This window comes from Solanum lycopersicum, chromosome 12 (assembly GCF_036512215.1).
Source record: "Solanum lycopersicum chromosome 12, SLM_r2.1".
Lineage (NCBI taxonomy): Eukaryota > Viridiplantae > Streptophyta > Magnoliopsida > Solanales > Solanaceae > Solanum > Solanum lycopersicum.
The window spans coordinates 64,623,161-64,634,648 of record NC_090811.1 but is presented as its reverse complement, the minus strand read 5'-3'; the positions used below and the strand labels follow the sequence as shown (position 1 = coordinate 64,634,648).

The following is an 11,488-nucleotide window of genomic DNA, read 5'->3' as shown; positions in this document are numbered from 1 at the left end:
ATGGGTTTGAAAGCTTTGTTGGTTGCAATTATTGTTGTTAACATGGTTATTGTTCCAACTATGTCAACAGACCATTTTGTTGGGGATGATCAAGGTTGGAAACTTAAATTTGACTACAATGCATGGGCTGAGAGTAAAGAGTTTCATGTTGGAGATAAACTCAGTATGTTATGTACCTTCTAAGTTATATGTTGTTCGGAATCTTTAAAATTGTGAGTTGGATTTTCTCAGTAGTACATTTTTGAAGTATTCGATACGAGTGAAGTACTAAAAGTGAAAGAGTTTGTGCAACTCAAGTTATGTCTTCATTTTTTGAGGATATATGAAAGTAAATTATTATAACTAATAAAAGATTTTGCGACAATTATTTCGTGATAATAATATAATTGTAATTATATTATGTTTAAGGGCAATAATATATAAAAGATATTTATAACCAACACTTTATATTAACGCTAAAAAGGCTTTATCGACTCTGGATATATATAATAATGATATTAACTCAATTATCGGTAAATATGATTTTGCCACTATTAAGAAGTCTCATATATAAGTAGAGGGATTGAGAATTTTGTTTCCTTATATGAATTTGGATAAATTAACCTTCACTTATTAGCTAACTTTTGAGGACGAGTTAGCCCAGATACCCACAAATTATTTTTATTAGATATTAAATTTTTGGATACCCTTCGTAAAATTTCTGACTACGCCACTGTTGATGGATGCAGTATTTAAGTACAAGGAAGGAGCACACAATGTATACAGAGCAGATCTAGCTGCCTTCCAAAGCTGTGTACCTGGTGCGAATGTTGAACCCTTAACTTCGGGAAATGATGTGATTGATTTGAAAACTCCGGGAAAAAAATGGTATTTTTGTGGAATTAATAATCACTGCGAACAAGGGATGAAGGTTTCCGTTAACGTTCTAGAGGCTAAAGATGGTTCATCATCATCAGCCTCTAGGCTTAGTACTCTTAATTCTGCATTTGTTGCTGCATTTGTCATGTTCTTGATTGTTATTGCTTAATAATAATATTAATCGAGTTGCCTGTAAGCTAATGTATCGTGGTTAAAAAAAAAAACTAATTTATCTCTTTATATAATATATTTTGAAGGAATTTCAATGGAATAATAATTATATGTTTTAGTGGAAAAAAAAAATCTATATATATATATACTTGTCATAACAAGAAAAAGAATGTTGAATTAGCCTTCTATATAATTTAGTCGGAAATATTTATTAGATATTTCTTAATATTATTGTACAAGAATGTAAATTTATAAACGTTATAAGTAATTAATAAATATTTACTTATAATGGATGCAGACTAGGATTAGGAATCAGATTCGAGGTCAGAATTAGGGTCAAGAGTCAGGTTAAGTTTCAAATTCTGACTCGATCAGAAACACGAGTTTGGACCTCAACTCAAAGCTTGGAATCTAGCCTATCAATATCGAGCCAGATTAAGTATAAAACTTTGACTCAACCAAAAACACGAGTTCGGACCTCAACTCGAGGCTCAGAATCCAACCTATTAATGCTTACCTAAACTCGAGACCCAACTTTCGATTCGAAATCCGACTCTCGTTGCCGATCTTGACCGAATTCCTAATCAAGACTTCTGACTCAGGACATAATTTTTTAGCCCAATTCAAGAAGCTCCCGAGTCGAGGTGTAGTTTTGATTAAAAAATTGAGAGTCATTTATCGAGTTGAAATTGGATCTCAAGTCACGAGTCGAAGTTGAGACAGATTGAAAGAAAATTTTAAAAATGTTTTCGATTGAAAATTCATTTTTCCTTAAATTTTAAAAGATAAATCTATTTGAATACATTTCCCAAAATACTTAAAATAAACAAAACATGACAAAGTACAAAAAAAAATTATTAGTAACTTGCAATTGATCAATTTTGGTATAAAATAAAATTTGGCAATTCAACTTTCCCTAATAAAATTTTTGTTATATAAATATGGTGCACTTTATGGGACCCACAAAAAATTTCCCGCAAAACCTCAACTTCTGTTCCTATTTCTCCCGGGAAAATATTTATTTCCCAAAAAAAAAGAAAAAAAAATATTTCGTCTTCTTCATCTTCTTCATCATCATCATCATCTTCTAGGGTTTTCAAGAATCATCTATGGAGAATCCAAGCTCGAATTCCATGGAACCTCAAACACCCTTTGATCCCAATTCCAATATGAACCCCAAAACTCCATCGAAGACTAATTTAATCCCGGGTTTCAATTCATACCATCCTTCCCCTTCACGTTCAATTTACAGTGACCGTTTCATACCCAGCAGAACTTCATCTAATTTTGCGCTTTTTGGGTTGCCATTGTCGCCTAAGTCTTCTAATACGGAGGATTCTAATAGTGGGTATACTTCTCTTCTACGTACTGCGTTGTTTGGCCCTGATTCGGGGAATGTAGTGAATCCTGTCACACCGGAGAAGGGTGTTCGTGGGAATGGGAGGAATTTGAAGAGACCCAATTGTAATATTTTTAGGTATAAAACGGAGACAAGACAAAGGTTGGATTCTTTGTTGCCTTATGAGTTTGATGACCAGATGCGTGGTGTTAGTACTAGTCCTGTTAAGGTTCCCCGGAAAGTTCCGAAATCGCCTTATAAGGTACTCCCTTCGTCCCAATTTAAGTGTCAGAAACTTTTGAATCTTGTGATTGAACACAGTTTAAGCAATAAAAGAATAAAAGAGAGATTTTTGAATCTTGTAGTCTTAAATTATTGATATGGGTAGTTCTTTAAATCTTGTGATCTTAAACTCGTCAAGTAGAAAGAGTAAACACTTAAGTTGGGACAGACGGAGTAATTTTTTTGAGTTTTTCGGATGATAATTATTAGTAAGATGTTTGTGTGGATAGTGAAGTGTAGAATTTGGGCGTCTTAAGTTCGAGTTTCAGCTAGAATAATTAGTGTGAGCTCATGGGGTTGTAGAGTAGGAATGATACTTATTATTATATGTTAGTCCCCTCAGCGGCCGCCTACATCACCACCTTGTTTCCTCTTTTCTTTGTTATTTGGTTCTTGAATATTCTCCGTTTTAGGATTCGATAAAGTTGTTATTTTGTTACCGTGTGAAAAGGCTTATGATGGTGCTTGTGTGGGTTCTTGATAGGTACTGGATGCCCCTGCATTGCAAGACGACTTTTATCTAAATCTTGTGGACTGGTCGTCACAGAATGTGTTAGCTGTGGGATTGGGGAGCTCTGTATATTTATGGCATGCATCTAATGGCAAGGTGACTCTATTGTCTTCGTTAACTTTTTCGTTGATGGAGATATTTATGTACTTTTGCTAGAGTAATGCATCTATCTGATGAACACAATTTTTTCTGTTGAATGCCTACTGCAGGTAGTGAAGTTGTGCGACTTGGAAAATGATGATAATGTTACTTCAGTTGGCTGGGCACAGCGAGGTACACATCTTGCTGTTGGAACAAGTAATGGGAAAGTTCAGGTCTGCTATGCTTATTTTGTTCATCTTGTTTTGTGTTTTTATATGAAAGAGAACTGTTAACAGGGGTCAATCACTTTATTCTTGAACTATTTTAGATTTTTTCTGTTAATATGATCCAGTACTACACAACTACACATCCTTACGTCAAAAACATAGTCTTTCTCAACACCTTATCAAAATAAATAAAAATCTGCTTGTCCTAGCACTGGTGGTACTGTAATATACATAAAATGCCTTAATCTCGCTAAATTGATTTTTGTCTCAATCTTCTCTGTATATGTTAATTCTACAAGCTAAATTTTTTCAACGAAATAAAGTAGCATAAAACTTGAAGAGCTTGTGAGGCTGTTCTCTTGGAAATATTTGGAATTTGCATCTCAAGTTTTTATATAGATGTAAAAGGAAGCTTTTTAATACATTCGTTGTGAAGTTGTCATATAGTGGTATATTTATGAACGAAGTCTCACAAATGGACTTAAGCTTGTTACGACTCAAGATAAGTTCCATGGAAAAAAATATTTGAATGCTTAGGCTTGTTATCCTGGTTGTTGTTCCATACACTGCTGTAATAAATCATTTTTTTTTATTAAATCTATTTTCCCCAGACCCTACTTTGTGGGATTACACTAGGTACGTTATTGCTGCATGCACAATCTATTGCATGTGGAAATCAGTTTTCTATTTGACATGAAAAATTATTTAGAACCTCTCTGTTGGATGAAGAATAGAGGATTATGTTTTGTTTATGCGGTTAACTGATGTTTGAATCTCATTTGGCATAGTTATGGGATGCCTCTCATGGTAAGATGACAAGAACAATGGAGGGACATCGTTTAAGAGTTGGTGCGTTATCTTGGAGCTCCTCCCAGTTGTCTTCAGGAAGTCGGGACAAGAGTATTCTTCAGCGTGACATACGAGCTCAAGATGATTATGTCAGTAAGCTAAGTGGTCACAAGTCAGAGGTCAGACTTCCTTCTTGCTTCTCATTATTTAAGTCATTCTTGTCAGGTGTTTTGTTTTACTTCTGCTTGCATCTTGATAAGCAATTACTTCTTTTCAGGTTTGTGGGCTCAAATGGTCTCCGGATAGCCGTGAATTAGCTTCTGGTGGAAATGATAACAGAGTATGTGTTTAATTACCAGAATCAAGCTAGCTGATATTTTTCTTTCCCTTAAGCTGTTGGTTACAGTTTCTCATATAAATCTTCATGACCAGCTTTTCGTATGGAACAACCATTCAACACAACCTATATTGAAATACTGTGAGCATACTGCTGCTGTAAAGGCGATTGCATGGTCCCCCCATCTTCACGGACTTCTAGCTTCTGGTGGTGGCACAGCTGATCGATGCATTCGATTCTGGAACACAACCACTAATACACACCTCAGCTGCATGGACACTGGCAGTCAGGTATTTCCCTATACCTTTTTTAGATTTCTGCCTGTCTAGATCATTGCTTTGGTTATTAAATAACTCACACCTGACAGTAAATTATATTTATCTACCGGAAGAGAATACTATGCCATCTAAGTTATGTGATCAGAAGAACTGTCATGCTTTTCAATTTCCTTTCTGATTATTCCATGACATTTGGATTAAAAAATGGTTTGATTTTTTTATTTTTTGAAGAACAAAGTGTGCCAGTAAAGTCTACTATATTTCCTCGGATAGGGTAATTCTGGTTTACTCAAGAATTTGTTTACCTCCGTGTGCGAAATGTGTTTAAATCTTACACATCCTCGATCACATACATGCATCCTCTCAGCTTGCATGCACTTCAACTTAATTCATCGGGCAACTCTTTCACCCCACAGCTCAGGTTGTCAAGTTAATGCTGTTTACTAAGGTTGGAGCTAGTGAACACCTTTGTTTTAGCTGGGATAGAAACTGTTGTCACTACCATGGCTTAACTAGTATGTCATCATGTTGTGATCTCCAAGAACATTTTAAATCATTCAAAACTAGGTTCTGCCTTTCTAATTGATTCGCTGAACAGTCGGGTTTCCCATGTCATCAAAAAGTAATGTGCATCACTCGTCATTTCTAATACTCGGTTTTAATTATCTTGTATGTGAATAACAAACATTAGGGTTGTGTCCTCAAATTTATTTCTTAAACATTGCTATTGGACTATTCAAACCATCATAACCTTCCTCTTTAACCTCCCCCGCCCATCCTCTTCCTGTCTCTTTGTTTATCACAAATTTCTTGCTCTACGACCTTCCCCACAAATCAATTTAGTTTGTGCACCAAGACAAACAGCACTATAGTGTTGTCGATAGTATATGCCCATCAAGTGCTTTTCGGTTACACACCTATTCTGTTGATTGAGTTATGGTTACTAAACAGCTAAAGAATGGAAGGGTTGCTGAAATTTGGGAAATCTTTGAATATGAATGAGAGAAGGAAGGGAAAAGAGCAAAGGAGAGGGAAAGAGGGATGGGTGGTTACAAAAACATTACCGGATTGTGCGAGATACGTGTACCTGTAAACATGTGAAGGAGGTTAGGAAACTGTCCCACAATCCTTGCTCAACCTCCCTTCCTCCTTTGGTCTCTCCATGTGTTTTGATTTCTTAGATTTACAAGTAAATATATCTACTAAGATATACTAACTCATCTGATATTGTGACAGGTTTGCAATCTTGTGTGGTCGAAGAACGCAAATGAATTAGTCAGCACTCATGGTTACTCGCAAAATCAAATAATACTTTGGAGGTATCCTACAATGACCAAGGTATTTCACCCAAGTTTTCAAAATGTTACATGAACATAGATTTGTTTTAGACATATCATGTTGTACTAGCTTCATTATGTGTTAATTTTTCTTTATTATCGCAGGTAGCTACTCTGACTGGCCATACATATAGAGTCTTATATCTTGCCATATCTCCAGATGGACAGGTAGCTACGCTAAACTAGTTTATCTTTACTATTTATTTCTGTGTTCTTGTCGCTTAGTTTCAGCAGCAGCAGCTTTATTTTCTCTGCTCTTATGTTTCTAACTGGTAGTATCATCTTTGCAGATGATTGTGACCGGAGCAGGAGATGAAACACTTCGGTTCTGGAATGTCTTCCCTTCTCCTAAATCTCAGGTAAAACATCTGTAAAAGGATAGTTATAGTTAACTTACAAACTTATTTAGCATCTCAGCGTTTTACGACATCTCACATGTGAATGAAATTGTCTAATGCAGAACACCGAGTCTGAAATTGGGGCATCTTCTCTCGGCAGAACACAGATTAGGTGACTCTGTTGTAATTACTTCTGACTACCCCTTAACGTTGTTTTCTCACGAAGCACAAGCAGTAAAGAGGAGCCTTTTTGATCTTTTTGATGAGAGATACTTGTAACCGACGTTGATATCCTTCATCTTTCAATAACATGTATTAGACTTGAAGAGTGAGATTATTCTGTGAATAGATCAAACCTGTACAGCTAGAGATGTTATTTATTCTCCATTAACATCTTTCGGGCGTTCTGTAATATAAGAGAGGGAGGGAGAGAGTAGAGTTTTTTCGGGAACTTCTAATTTTACGCGAATTTTTGATCTCTTGTAAATAAGGTTTTTCTTTTCTGTTTCCTCTCATTCTGATTCATTGCTACAATGAGATGATAGAAGTGTTTAAACTGTGCTTTTTAGAAGTGTTTTGAGTAAACAAAAAGTGATAGAAGTGCAATTTGGTGCACAATCCCCAAATGGCCATTTAGAATTAAAGAATTCCTACTAATATGTTTTTCTAGTCCTAAACATACAATGACAGTAAAATACATCAATCTTGTAAAGTTTGTAGACCAATACAAAACCATTTCAATCGATTCACTAAGCTAGTTATTTCACCTGCGTGTAATACATTCAACATTCTCAATATTAAACGCTCTTTAGATTTTCCTTGTTGAGGGGAAGCAACATGTGCAAGACCCTTGACATGGCTGTGGTAAATCCAAATTGCTATTGCTTGTATTCTCCATTTGAATATCACCAAATTCACTAGATGATGAATTAGTAGTTGTGGTAGAAGATAGTGAAGATGCTTCTTTTAAAGGACCCCAACAATCTACTTTGTTGAATTCTTGTATGTTTGAGTGAAAATGTACCCAAACCAAAGCTTCTTCTAACTCTGGGTAATTCTTTAGCAAATTCCCATCTCCATGAACAAATGCCTTCAAGACCTAGTAGATATTCAAAAAGAATAGTGTTAGTTATATATACTGATAATATAAAGATTTCTTACATGATTAGTTTAATTTACGGTATAACACATAAACATGTTCTATAATTTGATAGCAGCTCACATATGAGCCTTCCAACTTTTAATGTGTATATATAAATACTTAAATTTGTATGAAACTGAACAAGTAAACTGTGAAACCACGTCTTGGGTCTGATTCACACCTAAAAGCTAGATCAAAGGGAGGAGGACTGTGCAAGCCTTATAAAGAGTCCACTCATCTCATTAACCACCAATATGAGACTTTTTTTGCTTTAACACTCCACCTCACGCACAATGCTTAGCATCTAGTGTATGGACAATTTTGGACAATTTTTTACCCACCTCACGCCTAGTGCTAAATATCTAATGTGCCAGATAATTTTTGGGCATTTTTTATATTTTTTAGAGACCCAAACATTGGGCGAGATGAGTCATGCTCTGATACCATGTGAAATTTGGGAGCCTAACTCACACCCCAAAAACTAGCTCAAAGGGAGAAGAATTGCCCAAATCCTTCTAAGGAGTCCACTTATCTCATTAACCACTAATATGAGACTTTTGCTTTAACGTAAACACACATGTCCTACGATGACAAAATATACATAGCATGTCATGAAAGACGTAAATTGTAAGACAAATGTGTTACTTGTTCAAGTTAATATAAATTTAAGTGTATACTTATGCACACTCAAAATTGGTGAACATAAATATTAATCGAGATCAAGTTAAAGGACACGTCTACTATTAAAACTTACCACAGGTAGTTCCTTGCAGAAAATATAGTATCTGAGCCTAGCAACAAAGTCTAATAAGAAATGGTCTCCACTAATGTGACAATAAACATGAAGTGACATCTTCCCTTTAACTTTCTTCCATTCTGCAACCACTTCATCCCTTTGCAATCTATTATACCATCCTTCTAACTGCACATCAAAAAAGAAAAATCAATCATGAATTTGATCAAGTACTACTTCTAGTCACCACTAATGCTTGCATTACGACAGACAGTCAACCTTAATATGAGATGTTTTATGCATCAGACTGTCCTTTGTTTTACCTTTTAGTATCTTGTACAATTTTGTAGAAAACTACTAAGAAGTGAATATCTGAGCCAACTACACGGACCTTCCAGATCATTCTGCCTTAATATTTAACTGTAAACTCAATTCGTATCGTATTTTACGAAAATTACCTGAGAGTTATTGATGGTTTGAGAGACAGCAAGAGTGAGTTTACATGTAATATCACTATGTGTAAGTGTATATGTTCTTGGAAGTTTTGCTGGATGTTTTTTCTCATCTACACCTAAAAAAAGAACCTTCAATTTTGATGCTTCAAATATTGATGGTCCAAATAACCTTGCCACCTAAGATCATCAATCACATATAAATTAATACAAATAATTAGCGACTGACAAATTTTGTAGCTAAACAAGTAAAATCTCGATGTATAATAATAATAAAAATTATGTTAGCTACGAAGCAATTACCGGAACAATGGATTGGCTCTTTTTGGAGTGTCCTCCTCTTCTTGTTGTGTAAACAAACACAGAGTTTTCTTTTTCAAGTGATGGAAGAAAAGAAGTAGTCAAAGTACTCATATTTGGAAACCTAAGAAAAAAAAAATGATGGATTAAAAATTAGACTATACTTTTTTAAAGCTCCAATGTTGTAGGTGAAAATATAAAGTTGAGAATGAAGTTGTATATTATATAGTTTTTTAATTAGTAATTTGGTGTATAGTAATATTCGGTTTCTTACTTACGTAGTCGCCTTTTCTTTTTAAATATTTTGACTTTCTATGGTCCAATTACAACATTAGTATTCATACGTGTATCCATGTTGAAAATGATGGTAACGTTTTGTTTGAAAATTTTATGATTATTATAATAAAAATATTATTATTTAAGTTGGATGATATTTAATATTTAGATTTTGTTCAGTTATTATAAATATAATAACAAAATTAAAAAATTTGCATATATTTTATTCCTTCACGTACTCTATTTGTAAGTGATTATGTTATTGATTTTATGTATTAAGAAGAATATTTATGTTAACTTTTTAAATCTAATTTTTCATATGACATTAATATCCTTTTTTAGCAACTTATGATATGTTTAATTACAATTTTTCATATGGCAATATGTTGAATCTGACTTTTCACATAACATGTTTAGATTATTCATAAATTTTTATATATTCTACCAACCTTTAAATTAAAAGAAAATTCTTTTAAAAAAAATAATTAAATTTTTATGTCGAATCATATAAAATAAATAAATTAAAACGAAAGAAATTTTGGAATACTAAGAGTAACTATTGCTTCTAGGGGTGTTGTGGGGGTTGGGTGCACGGTAAATGTGGACACGTGGGCGTTTACTATTCGACAACGCTAGTTTGCTTATTTGACCCTACTACTTAAAAGAATATTTTCTTATAACATTAGTATTTTAATTTAATTAAAATAATAAGGTAATTTTAATTTATCACTTATCCTGTGAATTTAAAATAGCTAATAAATATATAATAGGTGTATAATTATGTATGATAAGTATATAATAATATATTCACATCGTTTGAGAAAAAAAGTATATAATAATTATGTATGATAAGTATATAATAATATACTTGTTCACTATATTAAAAATAAATATTCAATAATATTTATCTATTTTATAAAATTTATGGATAATTTTACTTTTAGTTTTTTTATTTATTTTTATCATTAATTATAATATTAAAGACAGTATATTTATTATATTTAAAAATAATATAGTAAAATTATTTTTTTATTTATAATAAAAAAGAATGTATCAAATTAATAATAGTAAACAATTATTATTAAATAGAGAAAATAACCGTACAAACTTGATATTTTTGTCCGAGTTAAATAAAGGCCTCGAATAAATTAAAGAAGCGTAATAAACGATGCAATTGAATCATAAAAAAAACTTATTTTTATTTGGACCAATGAATCTCGTGAATCTCATAGTATTATAAATATCAAATGCCAAAAAAAAGAAAATCACATATTCATTACAGATCCTGAACATTATCAAGTTTATAATAATGAAACTAGACAAAAATATATTTGTTATATTTAATTCAATCTGAAAAAAATCTTATTTTTATTTGGACCAGTGAATCTCATAGTATTTTAAATATCAAATGCCAAAAACAAAAAGAAAATGTCACATAATCACTAAAGATCCTGAACATTATCAAGTTTATAATGAAACCAGACAAAAGTATATTTGTTATATTTTTGTTTCATTAAACATGATATAGATAAAGTTCAAATAGTCAATTAAATGTTAATATAATTTTTAAATATTTAAAGTTGGTTATAATTGTAATGTACTTTTTCCGTCTCATTTTATATGACATTTTTCGTATTTCGAAATTTAAATATGTCTACATTTGATTGCAAGTTTTTCTTAGATCCTTTTAACATTTTGAATTATCAATTACCGTGACTTATATTACTCTTTATGTAGTTTACAAATATACAAATTTCATTTCAAAAAAATTAAAAATTCTATACGCAAATGCTGGGTCAAAGTTAAACAGTTTGACTCTCGAAAAATAAAAAGCGCTACATAAAAAAGAACAGAGGGAGTATAATATTTTTTTACGTAATCTATAAATAATACTCCCTCCGTCCGAAATTGTTTGTCATGTTGCGCTTATCGAAAATCAATTTGACTAATTTTCAAAGGTAAATTAGATCACATTAATTTGATATTTTAAACAAAAAAATTAGATATTCTAAAAGTACATGAAAATTACAATATTTTG

At 32.6% G+C, this 11,488-nt stretch overlaps 3 protein-coding genes across 3 annotated transcripts; 2 read left to right on the top strand and 1 right to left on the bottom strand.

Annotated features, from left to right (window-relative positions):
• LOC101257640 (mavicyanin-like) lies at positions 1-1,027 on the top strand. Its single transcript, XM_004252592.1, has 2 exons — positions 1-163; positions 729-1,027. Exons 1-2 carry the CDS (start codon positions 1-3, stop codon positions 1,025-1,027), a joined length of 462 nt encoding a protein of 153 aa, XP_004252640.1.
• A 1,009-nt stretch (positions 1,028-2,036) lies between these two features.
• On the top strand, positions 2,037-7,063 carry LOC101257937 (B-type cell cycle switch protein ccs52A-like). The gene is made up of 10 exons (XM_004252593.5): positions 2,037-2,630; positions 3,135-3,257; positions 3,371-3,475; positions 4,258-4,437; positions 4,536-4,598; positions 4,691-4,885; positions 6,110-6,211; positions 6,316-6,378; positions 6,501-6,569; positions 6,671-7,063. The coding sequence occupies exons 1-10, from the start codon at positions 2,139-2,141 to the stop codon at positions 6,722-6,724; spliced, it is 1,446 nt and encodes a 481-aa protein (XP_004252641.1). The 5' UTR covers positions 2,037-2,138; the 3' UTR covers positions 6,725-7,063.
• Positions 7,064-7,145: 82 nt separating this feature from the next.
• On the bottom strand, positions 7,146-9,372 carry LOC101258237 (protein STAY-GREEN homolog, chloroplastic-like). The gene is made up of 4 exons (XM_004252594.4): positions 9,178-9,372; positions 8,881-9,054; positions 8,444-8,611; positions 7,146-7,647 (listed from the first exon to the last, which is right to left on the bottom strand). The coding sequence occupies exons 1-4, from the start codon at positions 9,286-9,288 to the stop codon at positions 7,357-7,359; spliced, it is 744 nt and encodes a 247-aa protein (XP_004252642.1). The 5' UTR covers positions 9,289-9,372; the 3' UTR covers positions 7,146-7,356.
• Between the last annotated feature and the right edge of the window lie 2,116 nt (positions 9,373-11,488).